This window comes from Chrysemys picta, chromosome 6, assembly GCF_011386835.1.
Source record: "Chrysemys picta bellii isolate R12L10 chromosome 6, ASM1138683v2, whole genome shotgun sequence".
In the NCBI taxonomy this organism is placed as follows: Eukaryota; Metazoa; Chordata; order Testudines; family Emydidae; genus Chrysemys; species Chrysemys picta.
In genome coordinates, this window is record NC_088796.1 from 88,232,687 (window position 1) to 88,254,966 (window position 22,280).

Consider the following 22,280-nt stretch of genomic DNA (forward strand, 5'->3'; position numbering starts at 1 on the left):
TCTTCAATATAGCTGTATGCCTGATTTATAAAGATTAGAATAAAAAGCTTGTCTTATATTTTGAAAATCTCGTGACACTTTGGCTATTGCATACACCTCTGCAGTAGACTCCAAATGTTTCCTTTGTCATTCCACTTCACCTATCTCAGTGGTCTCCAACCTTTTTACACACAAGATCACTTTTTGATTTAAGTGCAACCCAGGATCTACCCCACCCTTTCCTCGAGGCCCTGCCCAGCTCACTCCATCCCCCCTCTCTCCGTCGCTCGCTCTCCTCCATCCTCACTCACTTTCACCGGGCTGGGACCAAGGGGTTCACAGTGTGGGAGGGGGCTCCGGGCTGAGCCTGGGGCAGTGTTGAGGTGCAGGAGGGGGTGCAAGCTCTGGGATGGAGTTTGGGTGCAGGAGGGGGCTCCGAGTTGTGGCAGAGTGTTGGGATGCAGGAGGGGGTGTGGGGTGCGGTCTCTGGGAGGGGGGTATAGGCTGGGGCAAGGGCTTGGGGTGCAGGAGGGGCTTTGGGGTGCTGGCTCCAGGAGGGGGCTCAGGGCTGGGGTGCGGGATCCCGCCGGGCGGTACTTACCACGAGTGGCTCCTGGTTGGCGGTGCAGCAGGGCTAAGGCATACTCCCTGCCTGCTCCAGCCCCACAACGCTCCCGGAATGGGCCAACGTGCCCCCGGGTGGGAGGGCAACGTGGCTCCGTGTGCTGCTCCTCTCTACAAGCACCGCCCCTGCAGCTCCCATTGGCCTCAGTTCCCCATTCCTAGCCAATGGGAACTGCGGGGCCGGTGCTTGCAGGCAGGAGCAGCGTGCGGAGACGCCTGCCCCTCTCCTCCCCCAGGGCTGCAGGGGCATGCTGGGCACTTCCGGAAGCGGCATGGGACCGGGGCATGCAGAGAGCCTGCCTTAGCAACAGCCCTGCCACAGCCAGAGATCACGATTGACTGGGAGAGTCTCCAGGATCGAACAGTTGATCGCGATCGACCAATTGATGATCACTGACCTATCTGTTTCTCATTTTCTTGACCAGGATATGTATAGATATTGTCAGAGGAACCACTTAATCCCATAACACTTATAAACTTGGGAGTTCTTTTACTTTAGCACATGCATATGTAAGATATTGTTCAATAACAATCTAAGTGAAACATGAAAAGCCAGATGGCTGCACACCCATCATGTCAACAGTTTGGAAGAGAACTTACAAGCATTTTGTTTAGTATTACTGCTAAATTTTCCTGCCCGTCTTCTTTCCCTCTTTCTATGCTGTCCTAATACGCTGTGGGAGTTAAAACAGGCGGCTGCCAAACGACGTTAGAAGGGAGCATTTCACAACTTTAAACGAGCATGATCCCTAATTGATCAGCAACTTAACATCGAAACAACGTTAACCGGGACGACTTTAAGTGAGGAGTTCCTGTACCAGAGTTTCAAATATTCCATTCTGGAGATCAGGACAATGGCTATAAAATGACCAAACTTTGCAAGTGCGTGTGCACTCTGACTATGCCCAAATTAGGCATCCAAAGACTCCCATGTGCACGTACCAGTGGAAGTTTGTACATGAAGTCTTTGCACGCACAAATGTGTGTCCCCTTTTGAAGATTTTTACCCTCAATTCTACATGCACTTGACACCAATGGCATCCTGCAGAGATTCCAGTATGAGATTTGCGCGTTTGGACTTGAGCCTGTGCTTTGCCATGTGATGAATGATCTTCCATGAGGGTTTTATATCAAGATCAATAGGTAATTTAGGTCATGCTGGTTCTCACAGCAGCTTTTCATACAACTGACCATAGATTGCTGGATTGGTGACAAAAGGATGTTGCTGATGTGTCTGGAATTGCCCTTCAGTATGGTTCACATTAAACCTTAGATACCAGTCAGTTGGTGTTAATGAACAATTGTCATCACTATGAAGTGACCAAACTGCAGCATTTCTCAGAGATTTCTCTCACTTTGTTAATACAATGTATACATGAACAGGGATCAGACTTGAGGGGAAAAAGTAGGCTCCCAAATAACACCCATTTGAGATGCAAAAATAAGATTGTGCAGTTCTGTATTATATGAGCATGTTTCTTGAGCACTTTGATTAGCAGTGAAATAGCTCATGTTGACATTTAAAATGTCATCACCAGGGTTCATAATTAATTCCTTTGAAATGATAGGTCTTGCTACTTGGTAGGACAGCTCACACCTCTCTTGCAATTAATGTTTCAGCCTGGCTGCATACTCAGATAGATTTTACTATCTTGGTTTAAATTGGGAGTTTTCTCTGCGATCATAAGACCTAGAGACTTATTTTTGCTAAACAGTTTAAAGTCTGATACACAATATGCAGTCCCCATGAAGAGTACCAGCTTGCTGAGTCACTGTGAACCTTATAGAACCCAGAAATCCTGCTGCTGTGTAGAGACTTGTTATGAAAAGGCTCTCTTTTGCATCATGTTGTTGATTACTGCAGGGATTTGTTTGGAGGTAATGAGTCAGGTTACAAATGTTGGTATTACTTCTGACTGCGCCTTTTCAATGGCACAAAGAGCATGTTGGATGTGGTTCAAAAAAAAATTTTTTTTCTAGTTATGCAAGTTGAGTAGGTTCAGCCCTTGTTTATCTGATGACAACCTTACCACAGCAACACTTGCCCTCCTGATTATGAGTTTAGCTTATTGTCATTCCATTCCCCTTGGAGTATGGCTTTCAACAGAGCTCCTCTATAATTTGCAGTTTATTTGGAATGCAGCAGCATATTTTTACTCATGGTCTTGAGCTAATGGAATCATAGCACTTCATTACTTTCTAGATAGTCAATATAAATGATAAAGTGCCAGATTCATCTTAAGGTGGCATTGTTGATATTTAAAAAAAAATTGTTAGTAGTGTCAACATGACTATATACAAAATTTCTCCTTTGAGCCTACGGCTGATAGGTGTCTATATACACATATCACCCATTATTTGAGGGACCTGTACTGCTGCAGCTGTGCCGCTGTAAGGTCTCCTGTGTAGCTGCTCTATGCCAGTGAGAGATGCTCTCCCACAACACAGTGCTGTTCACACCAGCATTTTTGTCGGTGAAACTTTTGTCAGTCAGGGGGAGGAGGGTTTCACACTCCTGACCGACAAAAGTGCTAGTGTAGACATAGCCTTAAACTGTTTAATTTCTTACCTTTTCCTATTTACTGGGTATCAGCAGTTTGTGTAGTAATTTGACATCATGATGGCACAGGAGTACCTTCAATAATGGTATTTCGGTAGGTTAGTTTTGCAGTTTATTTGGGGAACAAAGCTTGTTTCACCTACTGAATCAACTAGTCTCTTAATCAGGCTGGAAGTATTATTCTCTGAGCTACATCTATAAGAGCTGCAAATGCAGCTCTAGTGCATGTGGTGGTTCTGTTAAGTTATACTGTCAACAAGGCAGGATTTTTAAGACCCCTCCCTTTTCAGAACTGTGGCCAATCATTAAGCAGTCACCAGATCAACTTATTCTGGCTATGATCAAGAACCATATTCAGCAATCAAATATCAGGCCTTGCAGCTCAAACAAACCAGAGATGGTATTAAAAGTAAGTTAGACAGGTAGTCAACTCAGGCATTACATTTCATGGAGTTCTGCAACTCTGAAAGGAGTTATACTGCTCAAAGAAGCCATCTGGTATGAAGAACCCATTCTCTAGGTCCCATCCCCAAAGCACAGGTTCCAGGGAAGGGTGGCTGGCCAGAAGACAGATTTCACTCCATTCAGGGGGAGAGGAAGGAAGCTAGGACAAAGAAAAGAGGAATGGAAAGAGAGTTCCAGGCCAACAAACATATGGGAGACCTGATTTGTTGTTTCCAAAGAGGTAAATCAAAAAATCATTCACTGAACTATACTGGCACCCCAAGCCTCTTTCTTCACCCTCATGATTTTTGTCATACATTCTTCCTGTCTCTTCCACTCCCCATCTACTCTTCATATTTCTTTATGATTTCATTTCCATACAGCTCTTTACTCAGCTCTACAATTGTTGAGGCTTTTAGCTCTCAAGCTATATTGAAATCATTTCATTTAGCCCTTAACATGAAAGTTCAAGACATCCTTGGAATGGAGCAATGGGGATAAAAGTAACTGAGTGAACCAGCTGTCCAGCTGATGGCAAAGGTTGATCTCTCCAAAAATGTTGCTAGCCCAAAATGTTAGTGCCCTACATGGTTGCTCAGTTTGCTTTAAAGACCAGCCAGGAGGAAAAAACAGCGTGTTTTCTATTCAGGTCAAAGTAGTTTATCTTAGATGCCATCTATATAGGAAAGGAAGCCAAACCTGACACCTGCCCAATGAGTCTTTGCTCCACCACTTAATCCCTTTCATTGCTTCCACTACCATTAGGAAAAAACACCATAAACCCGACCCATCAGTTAATATCATTGCTTTTTTCTATACTATATGATTCTGAAGTTCCCTGCCTGTCCTGGTGAATGAATGTCAGCTCCCAGATCTTGAAGATGAAAGATGTCTGAGGCACAGACGATGGCTCCCATTCAGCATTTAAACATATGCTAAATTAGATCCGCATTCAGCAGAGCACTTAAATATGTCCTTAATTTTAAGAAAGACAAGGTAGAGGAGGTAATACCTTTTATTGAACCAACTTCTGCTGGTGCAAGGTACAAGCTTTCGAGCTTTCACTCTTCTTCAGGTCTAGGGAAAGAAATCAGCATGTTTCAGATAAATTTTATTTACTGTAGTGTATTTACAGAGGGATGTCGGGAAGAGGGTGACGAGGAAGCAGCCGGGGTTTGGGGGCGGAGGGAGGCGGGTCCTGGGGGCGGAGCTAAGGGGTAAAAGGAACAGGGGGCGGGGCTGAGAGAAGGATGTGGGGAAGGGGTAACAGGGAAGCAGACCGGGTTTGGGGGCGGATCCCGGGGGCCGGCTGCTCCCCACCCCGCCTGCCGATAGGTCCGGGCCGGGTCACTCCCTCTCCCCGCAGCTGGTGAAGTTCCCGGGCGGCAGCGGAGGGGGCGGCGTGTGGGTCTCGCTGCGGCTCCGTGGCGGTCGGTCAGTCTCCCAGCCCGGCCCCCGCAGCTGCCGCCACCATGACGGACCGGTCCCCCTTCGACACCAACGTCGTCACCCTGACCCGCTTCGTGATGGAGGAGGGGAGGCGGGCCCAGGGCACCGGGGAGTTCACCCAGCTGCTCAACGCGGTCTGCACCGCCGTCAAGGCCATCTCCACCGCCGTGCGCAAGGCGGGCATCGCCCAACTGTGAGTCGCCCGCCAGCCCCAGCCCCCTCGCCCAAGCCGGGGCTCACCGGGGGGCAGAGCCGCCCTGCCTGGCCCCTCTGCCGCAGGAAGGGGCTCAGCCACTCGCCCCAGCCCAGCCTGGATTGCACCGCCGAGGCGGGAATCCGCCACCTGGGCAGGGGAAGGGCTTCCTGGGGGTCTGTGAGCGAAACTGCCCTTACCCGGGGTGGGCCCCGCACAGCCAGGAGCGGCGGAAGGTCCCTCAAGGTGCGGGGGCCACCGGAGCCGCAACCGAGACCCCGCCCCTGCACCGCCTCTTCCCCCCAAGACCCCGCCCCCTGCTCGGTACTTCCCCACCCCTTTACGGCGGGTGAACTGATGGGGCCCTGGGGCCCCGGGGCCCCTGCCGCAGAGCGCCGCTCGGTGGGGCTTTGCAGAACTGGGGCCTCGCCCTGTAGGCCCCTCAGCGCAGGGACGGTAGTTTAGGTAACTGTAGAGCACGATGCGGCGTTATAGGGGCCTGCACACATTAATTGCAATCCCAGGCTTACAGGTTATTGGGAATAAAATTTCTACCCCGCTAAAAACCAAGACTCCCGTCCTCTGAAGCGTGGCCCAAAGGTGCCCTTAGAAGACTAATCTCCTTTTCTGCTTATCAAACTAAAGTTGCCTTGTAAGGACTGGACAACGTGGAGGAAGCTTACATTGACAGTTAAGATGACATTGTTTGACTGTGTAAACAACATAGGAAGGAAGGTGCTTACTACTAAATAGCCAGCCAGGTATGGCAAACCCAGTGTTGACAGGCTGCATTATCATGGATACATTGTAACACTATTACATATAATGCATAATCTTAGTTAATCTGTTAATTAGGCAACACACCTTTCCTACCTGAGTATTCTTGCCATCTCTTTCTGACAAATATACACTTAAGCTTATTACCTGTCTATATATTGTTCAATATTGATATGTTTGCAGACAACACAACTGCACTGTATTAGTACTTAAATACTAGTGTCATGTTTAAAAGAATTTTGAAATGTTTAAATTCAGAATTAAGTTTGAATCTTTGTCCTCTAGCCTACTGTTTTGGCAGAGGGTGGTAGTTGCCTACAATAATGACCTGTTTTATTAGTGAGAAACTTAATGGAAACTCTACTAATTTGACAGCTTACAGCAAATGACAGAAAACATGTTATCCAAAAGACCTCCAGCAGCACAGAGTAGCCTTTTTATAATTAGGAAACGAGTTAGCAGTAGAGAAAATTGACAAAACTTCTTGTGTTGTGAAAGTTGCTGTAAAATGGAAGTAAAACCTCTCAGTGGACTTACAAATGACTTGACTAGCTATCTTGACTTCAAATATAGGGCTGATCAACACTGGAACCTTACGCTGGCATAGCTATGTCTCTCGGATAAAAATCCACATCCTGAGAGATGTAGCTCTGCCAGTGTAACACCTGTGTAGAAAGTGTTGGATTGACAGAAGAATTCTTCCCTCAACCTACTTACTACCTCTCAGAGATCAACTGCAGCACTTTCATGCCAGCTGAAAACTGAGAGCCAGCATGGAGAATTGTGTATTGAACTCTCATGTTCTTGTTTTTAAATAAAAAAAAGTTTATGTACACATGTGAGAACTGTACCCATTTGAATTATGGATGTTTCTTGTCTGACACAGATAGCTTTGCCTGACCATTTAAAAACTGCTCCAGAAGCTTCACTCAATACAGTATCTGTGTAATTTGTTTGGAGACTGAGGTGGCAGCACTTTCCTTTTCCTCTTGGCCTTGGTAGGAAATTATCTTCCACGGTGGTGTTTGTTCAAGTCATGTATAGATGGGTGAGAAATACTATCACATGCCTTTATCTTTTGAAGCAGTGGGGGATGGAAGGAAATTGTTGCGAAATGCTCAGTTAAACCATGCTCGTTAGAAGGAAATTGCAGAATTGAATATCAAGCCATACTGACTTTAAATGTGCAGACTGGACAAAACAATGGTAATTTGCCTTCAAGATTTAAGAAATACCCAGTACGATAGTGTCCATTCCCAGCTCTTGCTGAAGGGAACAAAAACACCTGTCATCTCATTGGAGAAAGTTTGGCATGGAGGAGCACGAGTGCTTGTTTCAGTAGTGCATGGTGCCTGCCATATGTCTGATTGTGGTCTTGTAGCTGCTCTGTACAAGCCAGAAGATGGGTGGAGACAGCTGGAGGGGTGGGGGAGATGGGCAGCTTCAGTGGAAGCTTCCTGCAAGCTTCCACTAGCAGAATTGATGCATCCTAAGCTACAAATACAGCTACCCTCCTGTGATGGAGCTGCTGGGAGGCAGCTGTGGAAATTCCCCAGGATGCAGTGGTGATGTGGGTGTAATTCAAAAGCCCTGAACACAAATAAGGGTGGACTAATCTCTAATGCATAAGCTTTCTAATGAGGTCACAAGAGACAAACCTCATGAAGGAGGCTGGCTGAAGCTAAGAGCAAGGATTTTTAGAGATGCTAGAGAAGGAAAGAACAAGCGGTCACAGATAATCTCAAGTCATAGCTATTATCTTGAAGAACCTGGATTCATTGCTACCAATTTTTAGTCCTTTTAATTAAGCCTTAACCTATTCCAGCAGAGCTTGTCTAATTATAGATAATGTTTAAATGCTTTTTGTATTTTTCTTAAATAGTGAATATCTTGTAGACTTGAGACAATAGACTTGAGACAATAGTGGCTGTATGGAAATCTCAGAATGAAGGATCCTCTATTTTCAGGATAGGGGGAGGAAGAGGAATCAGGCAGTTAACTGGCCACTAGATCAAAACAATTGAATGGAATTGTAGTCTCATCCAAAAAAGTTATAATAGAAGATGGAGGTCTATGATGGCATAAAGTAAACTCTCCAATGTTGGAAGGGCCAGGAACAGTGCTCCTAATCTTACAAAATGCCATACAATAGAACCACAGATTTACAAACACCACAGTTACAAACTGACCAGTCAACCAAACACCTCATTTGGATTGAAAGTACACAATCAGACAAAAAAAGCAATTATAGTACAGTGTTAAACATAAACTGCTAAAAAATAGAGAGCAGCATTTTATTTCTGCATAGTAAAGTTTCAAAGCTGTATTAAGTCAATGTTCAGTTGTAAACTTGTGAAAGAACCATAACGTTTTGTTCAGAATTATGAACAACCTCCATTCTCAGGGTGTTCGTAACTGAGGTTCTACTGTATTTTTGTTCCTCATGAGAATCTCTTTCCATTGCTTTAGCTATGGAATAGCTGGTTCCACCAATGTGACAGGAGACCAAGTAAAGAAGCTGGATGTCCTTTCCAATGACCTGGTGATTAACATGCTCAAGTCATCCTTCACTACGTGTGTTATTGTGTCAGAAGAAAACAAAAATGCTATAATAGTAGATGCTGAAAAAAGGGTTAGTAACTTACAAAACTTGTCAATACTTGGATTCAAGTTAACTTTTACAAATACTTTTCTTCAAATATGTAAAAATTGAACTGGAGTTAGATTTCAAAGACACTTAGCCAAAGATGTGTTTGTTTGTTTTCTGGATACAGGAAAATATTGACAGCTACGTTTTCCATTCACTCCTACCTGGTTTCTTTCCTCCAGTTCTGCTCCCCCATCGTTTGAGCTTTTCTTCCCCCTTTAGTCCTAAATTCGGTATTGTTTGTACTTCCTAACCTCTGGAGCAATTTGTATGTGTGGGTTGTGGGGTTTTTTTTTTTTTTTCCTCCCCCAGCTGGTTCTCAGGCAGGCTCTTCCTATAACATTTGTCTGACTATTGGACTATTTTTATGGATCAATCCATAAAGGTCCTTCCTCAGGCAAACTTTTCACTGAAGTCAGTAGGAGTGAGGACTTCAGGTCTGACTTAAAGAATTGACAGTGTCATTGAATTGTAGTAGAAGTGTAGGTTTTGTGAGTTTATTTTAACTGCTTTGTAGTCTTTCCTAGAAATATTAAATTTCTTCCACTGTTCTCCTGCCTCTTCAAAAATAAAAACAAGTTTTTGAATTTACTATGTGGCCTATGCAGCTGCATCATTTATATGTATTTGCAGGAATGTATACACTTGTGAGAGCAGTAGTCGTGAATTGCTCCTGACTCATTTTGATGTCACCATGCCACAATTGTGGTGGTGTTTTGCTAATTTTTTCCTAAAGAAATTTATCAAAGTACAATAGAATTTGTTTTGTTGGAACACTTTGGTGCCTTATGTCCCAATTAAACAGAACCTCCAGTTGAAAAGGCTAACAAGACTCGATGCTGGAGCACCTTAACTTTATTTTTTTAAACTTTATCTGAGACTCTGTGTTAAAGCATTTTGCTGCTGAATCTTTGCTAACGTGCTCTAGCTAACACAGAAGTACTGCCCCTGTTAAAGAGCCAGCACTGCTATTAAGGATTGCTGGACTTATCATGATCCCAGAAGCTCATTTGATTAAAAGGATACAATCCACTTAAACACTTCCATTTTTTTTTTTTTACTTTTATGAACTACAAGTAACTTATAAGTAAAAGATTAGAGAAATTTCCCTTTGTTGGTATTCCTTGTCTGAGTCTTTCATGCAGCAGCAGGAGGATTTTTTTTTTTTTTTTTTTTTTGGTAAATGATGGTAAAGCCACACATTGGCAGTGGGATGTGTGAGCAGGTATAACAAATCTCAGTTTGGTGTTTCTTTGAAGTACACTACATTATTCAGGAGTTAGGTGGTGGTGTTGACCAGGTAGGTTGTTGGGTTTTTTTTTTTTTTTTTTTTTAAATGGCTCAAATTATGAGCCTAAACAAAAACCGATCTCAATTTTTCTCATGCTACTGTGTAAATTAAGGCACAATTTCTTTTTTATACAAGATGAAAAGGTAAAAAACAGCTAGGGTGCTAGGTGTTGCAGGGCCTCCCTAGCAGTTGCTGCTTACTGTAAGTGTAGTAATAACTAAGCATACAGTGAGCTAGGGTTGACCTTTTAGCTTCAGTATTTTTCTTTGTGGCTGTAGCAAGACTTTACTGCACTGCATGTGCCATTACAAGAACAGTGGCATCATCTGTTCTTTCAGTTAAACATTTCCCAAATTCTGTTCATACAGACGCTCAAGCAATTAGACAGTGGTGAAAACTTAGCCAAAAATAATCAAAATAGTATTCCACTTCTTGAATATAGCTACATAACATTCCCTTAGGGCTTATCTACACTTAAATTTTATAACGCTCTAACTTGCTGGCTCGCGGGGGTGAAAAATCACCCTCTGAGCGCAGCAAGTTTGAGTGCTTTAAAGCACTAGTGTGGACAGGCTCCGAGCATTCGGAGCCGGGCTCCCAGCACTCGGAGCTATACCCCTCCTGGAAGTGGATTACCAGGAGCACTGGGAGAGCTCTCTCCCACTGCTCAGACGTGACCACACTCACACTTCAAAGCACTGCTGCAGGAGTGCTCTCTCTGCAGTGCTTTGAGGTTTCTAGTGTATACGTAGCCTTAGTTTAAAATGTTCTTGGCTAGAAATTAGTCTGAGTAGATCAGGTGGCAAAACATTTATTTGGAGTAGATGGGCAAATAACTAAATCCAGTTCCTCTGTCTTTATTTTCCAGGGTAAATATATAGTCTGCATGGATCCTCTTGATGGCTCTTCTAACATTGACTGCCTTGTTTCAATTGGAACTATCTTTGCCATCTACAGAAAGGTAAAGTGGGATGCTGTCATGCTAAGACAGTTGGGATAGGGGGCGAGTAGTAGTTCTTCACACTTAAGCAGCTCCTGATGGAATAAAGTTGGATCCGAAGACTTAATGAAATCCAACTAAATCTACAACTGCTCAGTTACACAATACCTTTGAGTGATACACAGCACATGGTTCATAGACCTAGATACATGCAATCCTGACTGATACTCAGCCAGTTAGATTCCTCTAACAATGACAAGGATAACAGGAGTTAAATGCTTCATACTCACTCATACAACTTGAGACCAAACAAAACACTAATTTCATCTACCTGAGTTACGTGCATTCTTCAATTAAACTGGTTCTCCCATCTTGTACAGGTAGTCCTATCAGCCTGAGGACCGGCTTCCAAGATGAGATTCAGTTTGAAACATTGCTTGTAAATTTAACATGCCTAATTCATTCTGAAAGATAAGTCTCATTTGCAGGCATATGAAATACAGGATTAACATGTCTGTCATGGAAACTACTGTGAATTCAGACAAGACACACTGTCCATCTTTAACCACCCTGACCCAGGTTTTGATGCACCTGAAAGTAACTTCTTTGGGCTCACTTCCCCTGGGAGCAAAAGAAAACAAGTTCTTGACACTAATCAATTGTAAACATTATGACCAAAGTTCCACTTTGTTTTTTAAATTCTGCCTCAGATTTCTGCATCAAATTGAAGGTACTCATTATTAAGGCTACATTTTTAGTAAAAGTCAGACATTTTATTAAAAATACCCCTGAATAAAATGGGGGGGGGGAGCACACAGCCTGGGACCCCTGATGGTGCAGGAATGAGGGGGGTTCGTGGGGCTGGCAGGCTCCTTATCTGGCTCCGTACCTCACCCCCGTCAGCAGCAGGCACCACGGTTCCTGGCCAATGGGAGCTGCGAAGCCAGTGCTCTGGGCAGAGGCATGCCGCAGAGCTGCCTGGCTATGTCGCTGCTTCCAGGGAGCCCCCCAGGTAAGCGCCAGACAGAGCCCACCTTAACTCATCCCATGCCCCAACCCCCTGTCCCCTTCCACACCCAAACTCTGCTGAGTGGTAGGGGGGTTGCGGGGTCCTGAGACTCCAGCTGGTGCACCTAGCACGGAATCCATGACAAACTCTTGGCCTTACTCATCACTTTCAAGACACTACATATTTCTACTCCATCTTCTATTTCCTGCATTCCACCCTAACGTTTGACTTCTCACTTTGGCCCTGATCCAGCAAAGCTCTTATGACTGTACTTTAAATTTAAACATGTGAGCAGCCCAGTTGACTTTAAAGTTAATCATATATAAAAGAGCTTTGCCAGATCAGGGCCTGTCTCTCCTTTGCTTTCATCATGAATTATTTGTATAACTATAGCGCCTAGGAGCCCTAGTCATGGACCAGGACCCCAATATAGTAGGTACTGTGCAAACACAGAACAAAAATGGTCCCTACCCTAAAGAGCTTAGGCTAGTATACGACCAGAGAAAAGATGACGGGGAGGGGGGAAGAGGGGAGAATGAGGATTAACAAGGAAACAATGGGTACGTCTGTACTTACCTCCGGGTCCAGCGGTAAGCAATCGATCTTCTGGGATCGATCCCGGAAGTGCTCGCCGTCAACGCCGGTACTCCTGCTCAGCGAGAGGAGTACGCGGAGTCGACAGAGCCTGCCTGCCGCGTGTGGACCCGCGGTAAGTTCGAACTAAGATATTTCGACTTCAGCTACGTGAATAACGTACCTTAGTTCGAAGTGGGGGGTTAGTGTGGACCAGCCCAATGAGATCAATGCCTACCATGCTGACCAACATTGTATCACCACATGAGCAGCCTAATAGTTGTGAAGTTTGTCAGCATTACAGAACAGCAGAGTTTAAAGGAGAGACTTCTCTGATTTTTTTTTCTTTAATTAGTGACCTTACTCTAGCAATAAGCTAAAACAGGTATCAAGTTATTGCTGCTCTTCAGCAGTTGAAGGCATGCTAACTTAGGCCTGGTGTTCCAAAGGCATGCACTAGTAGCCTGTTATAGCAGCATATGTTGTTGTGGTTCTATTACTGTAAATAAATGAAGCTTATAAAATCAGGGCTTTGGAGCGGAGCCCGGGGCTGGAGCGGAGCAATTCAAAAATTTGATTGCTCCAAATCCCTGTAGATGAATCATGGGAATTTTTAGTTTAAAAAAAAAAAAATCTTGACACTCTTCCTTCCTATTCCAGGCTTCCCCTGAGGAACCTTCTGAGAAAGATGCTTTACAGCCTGGACGTAATCTTGTGGCAGCTGGTTATGCCCTCTATGGGAGTGCCACAATGCTGGTGCTAGCCATCGAATCTGGTGTCAACTGTTTTATGCTTGACCCGGTAAGGAAGCATACATCTGGTATGAATAGCTTGCTCTTGTAGAGATAACACAATTCCAGAACAAATGTTTCCTAAGTGGATCAATATACAGACCTGCTTCCAAACTAAATCTTAACATCTGAAGATGCAGTACTAGTAAGAGAAGCAATGGGAGTTGATATGCCTATAAAAATAGAATAGATAAACCCCCAAAGGCTTCTGGCATTCTTCCCCTGTGCTGGAGACAAAGTGGTCATTAATAATATAACTCAAAATTGATATTTAGTCAGAATAAAGTATACATGTGCCACCTGATGTGATGAATATTTAAGCATTTTTTGTATTTGCAGAATTTCCCTTAAGACTGTCTCTTGTAATTTAGTACATTCCTTAACTCTAGTACCTTTAATCTTTTAGTAGGCTAGAGATGCAGAAATACATTTAATAATCTCTTACGCTTACAGATCATCCTGATTGTTTAAAAGAGTAAGTATGGAGTGTGTATGCATGTGTTTGACATCCTAGAAGCTATTGGCCATCTGACTTTTGAAATAAAGTATGTTTAAGGTCACACTGCGGTTGTCTGCAGTGATTCAGTTTAATTTAAAGCCATTCTATTGTAAATCAGGTTTTGCCAGTTACTTTTACCAATAGTAACTCATGTTTGGAATATGCCATGGCAATAGTTTCAAGGAAGTAGAATTTGATGTTTTCCATATAGTAATGGTTTAAATGTCTGCATGTATTACCAACTTTTTAGTTTGTTTAGAAACTAGGACACTAATTTTTTTTTTCCCCCTCTTACAAATGTCTACTTACTGCAGTAGAGACTAGATACCTTAGACATTTGGTAATTATATAGTATACCTTTGGAGGGCTTTGGAGCTGTGCTCCAGCCAAAAACCTGCAGCTCCACTGCTCCAGAGCTGCTCCATGCGCCACTCCAAAGCCCTGCTATATACAGATCCTTTCATCATTACTGTTTTCATTCTGGTCAGACTAATAGTGTCAAACTTGTTACCATCTCATGGCTAGTCAAATTGAGTTAGAAATCTCAGTCCAGCTCCTAATGAATAGGTCTTCACAATCCCTAAAACCTGCCCACAATTGCACCTGGGCCATCAGTTGTAAAAAGAAAACAAAGAACTGAGTGGACTTGCATCAAACTACTCTCTTGACACAGGATAATTATTTTGGAGATGGGGAGTGATCATGTTAAGAAATTTGCATGAGTCAGGTCTTTTGGGATATCTTATATGAGTACGCAAGACACTTGCTCCAAGACTACAGAGCTGTACTCTCTCTCCCCCCCCCCCCCGTACTGAATTGTAAAAAGAAAATGGAAATTGCAGTAGGTTTTCACTAAATTGTATGTAGCATTCACTTGCCTTTAGTCTTGGGAAGAACATGCACACAGTTATTGACTTGCTTTCTCATTATTGTCAGGCAATTGGGGAATTCATTTTGGTTGAGAAGAATGTGAAAATCAAAAAGAGAGGAAATATCTACAGTCTCAATGAGGGCTATGCTGCATATTTTGATCCTGCAGTTACTGAATATCTTCAAAAGAAGAAATTCCCTCAGGTAAATGTTCACTTTCTAGAGAAATTTTTCTAAGATAAGCAAATGGCCAGTGCCTCAAACTTTGACACCCTGCACGTATGCATGATAACTGAATGTAAATGCCAAAGTTAGACAAGACTGAACACTAATAGTGTACAAATCAAAGTGCACCAACTATTTCTTAGGCTTTGTTTAACTTGGCAATCTCTGAAGTCATTTTATGGATCAGTAAGCCACCATGGCTGACTACTTGTTTATACATAGTTAGAGAGCTTGTTTTTCCCCTCTCTCATATACTTTAAGTCCACCAGCATTTTGTGTTAACTTCATTTTGGTGGGGTAAGGAGCACCACACCACACTCAGTGGCTGATTCAAAAGTTTCAGCAGCTAGTCCAATTAATGGTGATAAGCATACAACCTCCACCCCTTTTTTCGATAAAGTACTTGTATTTTTTTCATCCTGTTTCCCTTGCTGCTGTAGCCAGTGCTGGGTCTAGGAAGGAGTTGGGGTTTGAGGCCATGCTCTATGGTGGCTGAGTGGAGAGGAACTCTCATCCAGTGCTATAGGAGCAGCACTTAGGAGGAAGTGAGAGGTCGGCTCCTTCCCTCCCACAACACAGGTCCATCTGATGGTAATTGGCTGGAATACTGAATGAGTGTGGAAACAAGACTTGTGCTTAGTGCTGCTGGAAGTTGACTATGACTATCCTCTTGCTTAAAGGACTACTCAAATGGCAGGGTCTGTTTTAAAGCTATGTGAATACCTGCCATGAAGCCAGAAATTGATAGGTGCCAATAAGAACCTAGATACATTCCCTCTGTCATACCCAACTGGATGTTAACTTCTTCCTTAATTACCCAGAACGGAGTCTGGCCAGGTCCCCAGAGCTACCACCCACAGCAGTAAATAAAACTCACATGGGAACCCTAGTGACAACAGGTGGCTTGACATCTTATCTATGTCCAGTGCTAATTGCATTGGCTGAGTACTACCTGATGAATACCTTAAGTCAGGGGTGGCCAATGTGAGCCTAAGAAGGAGCCAGAATTTACAAATGTACATTGCCAAATGAGCCACAGTAATATGCCAGCTGCAGCCCGCCCCCCCCCATCAGCTCTGCCTCCTCCCACCCACAGCACATCCTGCCTGACAGTAGCCCCGTGGATCAGCACCTCCCCAGGCCTCCCCCCTACTGCAATCAGCTGTTTCACAGTGTGCAGGAGGCTCAGGGGAGCAGCCAGGGTGCAGCATGGGCCTTGAGGGAAGTGGTGGAGAGGGGGCAGAGCCAGGGGTTGAGCAGTGAGTGCACATACCCACCCCTGGCACATTGGAAAGTTGGTGCCTGTAGCTCCAGCCCCGGAGTCGGTGCCTGTGCAAGGAGCCGCATATTAATTTCTGAAGAGCTACATGCAGCTCCAGAGCCATGGGTTGGCCACCCCTGCCGTAAGTTAACAAAAATCCCTACGGTTTTATTTAACTTGTCAGAGCTAGCAGGACCTTGATTTGATAAACTGACCCACTGAGAATCTTGATAAAATTAAGAAGCTCTTTAGAGTTAGATCTGGGCTAACTTCAAAAATCAGACTGAAGTCAGCTATTGCAAACGTGAAAGATCCTGCTTTATCAGTAGCAGTGTTGTATGCAGTGATTGATCTTCCTTTGCTATCAGCACAACTATAATAGGGCATAATTCTTTTTACAATACAATATGCCATCTCAAAGACAAGCATATTTTCATGTGGATTTTTATAGGGTTTTAAAATAAACTTAGTTCTCACTTGACAGCTTTGGAGACACATACACGTTAAGTGCGATATCTGAAATTCAAGCTTCCCTGTACTGCCAACTGTCTCTGAGCTAGAAAACCATCTCCAAAGGTACATCTACACTGCAGCTGGGACTGTGCTTCCCAGCTAGGGTAGACAAACACATGCTAACTCAAGCAGAGCTAGCATGCTAAAAATAGCAACGTGGCTGGGGGTAGCCACCTGATTGCAAACCCAGTTGGATGTCAGGGTATGTAGCTGGGTGATTAGCCCAAGTTGCCACCTGTGTGCTACCTCTAGCCACATTACTAGTTTTAGCATGTTTGATCAAGCAGAGCTAGCATCTGTCTGCCCCAGCTGGGCAGCATGCTCCAAGATGCAATGCAGAGTCACCCTAAGAGTAGGAAGAAAGTCTCCACTCTCATTAAGTCTTTGATTCCTCTCTGCTGAGAGGGCTAACAAAAGCTTTCACAAAACTTAAGAGGCTACTAACAAATCATTCCAAGCAGATAATTAGATAACCTTTTTCTCTGTCCCAAATCCTCTTTGAATTGGTGGCCTTGAGGGGAAGTGCCACATCTCCTTGCTAAGCCATTCACTGTTAGTTTGTGAAGATTTTTCAGAGGAGGACAAAGCCTAAAGAAAATCTGTCAGTCTAACTTTGATAGTTTCTGTCTGCCTAGCTTTAAACTAAATGACCTAGCTTTCAGCCTTCTGGCTCAATTCTCTAGTTTCTGAGAGGGGATGCTTTTAAACATTGCTTGTCCTGAAGCCTAGTCCAACTGCAGGTTAGAAGCTACAACATCACACTGTGCCTGTTGCAAAGCTGAAAACTAATTGGAGCCAAACCAGCACTTCTCCCTCCACAGCAATCTGTGGGGCCCAGTGCCACACTGGTTGTTCTTGATACAAGGGACTAGTTAGACACCATTCAGATATCATGAAGAGGCAGGAGGATGGGATGTTGAATCCCCTGCCCCTAATCATATCAGAAGGAAAGGAGTTGCCAAGGAAAAATCCATGACAAGAGGTACCAACACAGAGGACTCTTCTCCCCACTGCATTTAACCATCGAGCAGAGTTTGGAACACCTCCCCTGCCACCAGTAGGGTATAAAGGGCAGAAGTAGTCCCCACTGGAACCCATAGAGCAGTGGTCACCACCCGTCAATCGTGATAGACTGGGAGAGTCTCCAGGATCGACCAGTCGATCACAATCTCCGGCCATGGCAGCGCAGTGGGGTTGCCTGCCGCTAAGGCAGACTCCCTGCCTGCCACAGCCCCACACCATTCCCTGAAGTGGCCAGCATGCCCCTGGGGGTGAGGGGAGGGCAGAGGGGAGCAAGGGTCTCCACGTGCTGCTCCTGCCTGCAAACACTGCCCCTGCAGCTCCCATTGTCCAGGAACGGGGAGCTGTGGCCAATGGGAGCTGCGGGAGCGGTGCCTGCAGAGAGGGGCAGCCTGCAGAGAACAGTAGCATGCAGAGCCACATGCCTCCCCCAGGGGCCGCAGAGGCACGTTGACCCCTTCTGGGAGCGTCATAGCCACATGGTGCACTACTGGCTGGCAGGTTGGGGGATGGCCTGGCTCGTGATAGGGAGGAGGTGCTGACGTGTTTGAGTGGAACCAAGCCCCACTGGGCTGCCGACCGGGAACCACCCGAGGTAAGTGCCCCCCTCCCAGAGCCAGTGCCCCATACCCTCTCCTGCACCTTATACTCTGCCCCAGCCCAGAGCCCCCCTCCTGTACCCAAACTTCCTCCCACACTGCAAACCCCTCAGCCCCAGCCCAGAGCCTGCACCCCCTCCCAACCTCCTGCCCCAGCCCGGTGAAAGTGAGTGAGGATGGGGGTGGAGTGGGCAGGGCCTGGGGGAAGGGGTGGGGTAGATCCTGGATTGTCCTTAAATTCAGAAAGTGATGAGTGTAAAGAGGTTGGAGACCACTGCCATAGAGCAAAATACAATAAAACTATTGACAAACACTAGCCTTATGAACAATCAGTTAGGAGCCATTTTTCCTGACTGGAGGGAGTTGTGGGGAGGGAGGTGGAAGTACTAATAGTACTACTACTAAGAATAATTAATAGTGACCTCAAATATCAACAGCCCTTCAGATTCCAGGGCATTGGAAATTGTTTTTCAGTGTTTGAAGGACATGAAGAAAATGATGATGCAATGCACCGTACTGCAGCTTATGCACTGGTACCTACTGCAGTTTTGAGATGTTGCCAGTTATGAATTTGATCCTCCCCCATTAGTTCATAAAACAGGGGTTCTGCTATAGATCTGATTTAACTTATAGCTCTAAAGTGGTGTGATCTGGTGGGCACAATTTGGAGAGGAGCTAGGGACAGCACTGGGTTTGGGTTTTTTTGGTTTGTTTTGGTTTTTTCTGCCCAATGGAAGATGGCAACTCTAGTTTCTAACATTGTCTTGTCAGTACTAAGAAGGTAGCATGCTTAAGGCTCTGGAATGGGAATCTGGAGTCCGTGACACATTTGTCTCTGCCACTGACCTTTTGTATGACATTGATGCAAGATGACTTGCCCAGTACCTCTGTTTTCCCATCTGTAAAATGAGGATGATAATTAAGCTTTCTTTGTAAATTACTTTGAGTTCTGTGGAGGAAAAACACTATGCAAGAGCCAAGTTATTACCACTAAAAAGCCAACAAGATTTAATCAAAGATTGTTTATCAAATGTCTTTATACAGGACGGCAGCTCTCCGTATGGTGCGAGGTATATAGGTTCTATGGTAGCTGATGTACATCGTACTCTAGTGTATGGTGGAATCTTTTTATATCCGGCCAATTCCAAAAGCCCCAAAGGAAAGGTAAAAATGAATTAACCTAATTTTAGAAAGTATGTAGTCTGATGCAATCAGTGTTGTCTAACCTATTCTAAGACTTTTACAAATTAACAGCCAATTTTTAAATGTTTTATAGTGCACAAATTGCAAGAATATATCTACTGCCATGGCTTGATACTGCAGAGTTATTTTTTTTTAAGTAGCATTAAAACACATTAAGAACTAGGTGCTCCCCCAATAAGCCAGTCAGTTCTGCCCTCACCATATCATTGTAGGATTCCTCTACTGCTCTCCTGGTTGTGCCAGAGACCCATGGGTTCCCACCCCCCTAGTCTCTCCCAATCCCCTGGCCTCTTTCATAGATTCATACTTTCCAAGGTCAGAAGGGACTATTGTGATCATCTCCTCTCACCTCCTGTGTAATACAGGCCACAGAATTTCCCCAAACTAATTCCTAAAGCATATCTTTTAGAAAAACATCCAATCTTCATTTAAAGATTGCCAGCAATTGGTAAATTGTTCATCTGGTTAATTACTCACTTAAAAATGTACACTATTTCCAGTTTGAAATTGGCTAGCTTCAACTTCCAGCTGTTAAAATAAAAATCTCCTGGAGATGCCTTAAAGCAGTGGTTCTCAACCAGGGGTATACAGACCCCTGGGGTACACAGACCTTCCAGGAGAGACATCAACTCATCTAGATATTTGCCTAGTTTTACAATAGGCTACATAAAAAGCACTAGCGAAATCACTACATACAAAACATTTCACAGTCAATTATTTGTGTATACTGCTCTGTATACTATACACTGAAATGTAAGTACAATATTTATATTCCAATTGATTTTATAGTTGGTCAAAATAAGTAAGCAATTTTTCAGTAATAGTATGCTGTGACACTCTCTTTTTGTATTTTTATGTCTGATTTTGTAAGCAAGTAGTTTAAGTGAGGTGAAACTTGAGGGTACACAAAACAAATCAGACTCCTGAAAGGGGCACAGTAGTCTGGAAATGTTGAGAACCACTGCCTTAAGGGAGCTATTGCTTGCAGACCATTCTACTACTTGTTCCTCTACTCTCTGCCACCACTCTGGTGGTCTGTGAGAAAGTGTTGTGACTCTAGGCACTTGCATTCGTACTCCACCCTCCCATCCTTACAGAATTGGTAGAGCTCAGTCTGCTCTCTTCTCTGCTTTCCCCTTTCTCCTCCCAAGAATAGGGGAGGACAACTGTTTATTCAGCAAAATTTCAATCTGTTTTGAAAACTTCTGGGTGAATTATTGCTTCAGCTTGTAGATAAGACTCAGTTATTCATTACACAAACAAGGACACAATCAGTTTTTTCTCAATGCAAACTTCAGTGACCTGTAGTTGTTTTTAAACTTAACTAGTCATTAAGTGTTGTGCACACCGTCACTCACTCTACAGCAGTGATTCTCAACCTTTCCAGACTACTCTACCCCTTTCAGGAGGCTGTCTCTTGCGGACCCCTAAGTTTCACCTCACTTAAACCATTGCTTACAAAATCAGACATAAAAATACAAGTGTCGCAGCACACTATTATTGAAAAATTGCTTACTTTCTCATTTTGTATGTATGAAAGTTGTTTGTACTGACTTTGCTAGTGCTTTTTATGTAGCCTGTTAAACTATGCAAATATTTAGATGTTATTGTAGCCCCTGAAAGATCTCTGCACACCCCCAGGCTACCCACGCCCCCCTGGTCGAGAACCACTTCTCTACAGTACTCAGCATTCACTCAAGTGCTGCACTATGCCTGCAGTTAACAAGAAGGTGAACAATCTACATAAAGAGAGCACGTGGCAACACTATGTTCACCATATGGGAAATGGGGACAAATATAGACAGTGATGTTTTGGCCATACTAGGAAAAAAGGGACCCCATATATAAGCTTGATCTTTGCTTCAAGAGGTAAATATGAAATATTTACTGCTGATTTTTCTTAGTATGATTAATACTAGAAAACTTTGATATACATTTTATTCAAAATATCCTGCAATAACGTACTCTAGTGGTCACTATAATTTTGGCTTCTGTCTTCCAGCTGAGGCTTCTCTATGAATGTAACCCCATGGCCTTTGTAATTGAGAAGGCTGGGGGAATGGCTACTACAGGGAACCAAGCAGTGCTGGATATAGTGCCTGAGGATATCCACCAGAGAGCACCTATTGCTCTGGGATCTCCTGATGATGTGCAGGAATACATTGACATGGTCAAGAAGCATTCAGCCAAGTGAAATAGTCTTGCTGCAGTACAAAGAAGTGCCTTACAATTGGACCAAACATACTGTGAAGTACTACTGACTTAAGCTATTGTAGGAAAGCAAGAGAACCATATTTTCATTGTGTTTACCAAAAAATAAATGTTACTATGTGCAACAAAAATGCATTTTTTCACCGTGGCATTAAAGCAAAACTTTAAGGGAATAATGTGCTTCCTCTCTTACCTCATAACTACACAAAATCCACCATATTTGATAAAGAAGTTGTGTTGTAGATACAGTGGCCATTTGCAGACAACCCCTCCCCCCCCCCCCCAAACATCCCATTTCCCTCCAGTGCTAAAGAATGCCACAGCAGAGGGCCTTTTACAGGGAACACCATACTTTTCTGAAAGATTTCTCCCTGCAGATGGCTGACTGCAGTTTCCTTGTAGACTGACTTATTGGGCCTTGTAAATACTAGAATCTTCAGTCCCGTTGCAACATTTGTAAATGCTAATCTAGATATTCCACAAACACTTGTTCCAGGACACAGATGTTTGTTCCTGATTATGGTCAACCTAGGATCATTCTGATCAGCAACAAATATTTGTGGTGCATCTAGATTAGCATTTACAATGGTTAGCTGACTGGC

At 44.0% G+C, this 22,280-nt stretch overlaps 2 protein-coding genes across 18 annotated transcripts in view; one reads left to right on the forward strand and one right to left on the reverse strand.

Moving 5' to 3' along the window:
- The window catches only part of AOPEP (aminopeptidase O (putative)), a 410,457-nt gene extending 404,897 nt beyond the window's left edge, over window positions 1–5,560 (reverse strand). For 9 of the 16 annotated variants that reach the window (XR_010588857.1, XR_010588861.1, XR_010588856.1 and 6 more), the window contains exons 1-2: window positions 5,450–5,555; window positions 4,620–4,684 (exon numbers count right to left, since the gene is read on the reverse strand). The gene's annotated coding sequence lies outside the window, so the exon portion shown is untranslated. Of the gene's footprint in view, window positions 1–4,619; window positions 4,685–5,296 lie in introns of all 16 variants that reach the window. The other 7 variants (XR_010588865.1, XR_010588864.1, XR_010588863.1 and 4 more) reach the window with 4 other exon arrangements.
- LOC101943696 (fructose-1,6-bisphosphatase 1) lies at window positions 4,835–21,851 on the forward strand. Of its 2 annotated transcripts, XR_006175465.2 has the most exons (8): window positions 4,835–5,249; window positions 8,496–8,658; window positions 10,833–10,925; window positions 13,147–13,287; window positions 14,713–14,850; window positions 19,309–19,428; window positions 21,109–21,336; window positions 21,470–21,851. XR_006175465.2 is itself a non-coding variant. In XM_005304293.5 (7 exons), exons 1-7 carry the CDS (start codon window positions 5,080–5,082, stop codon window positions 21,659–21,661), a joined length of 1,017 nt encoding a protein of 338 aa, XP_005304350.1. In that variant the 5' UTR covers window positions 4,835–5,079; the 3' UTR covers window positions 21,662–21,851. The 2 variants fall into 2 exon arrangements, 1 of the variants encoding a protein (XP_005304350.1); XM_005304293.5 differs by lacking the exon at window positions 21,109–21,336.
- Window positions 21,852–22,280: the final 429 nt, after the last annotated feature.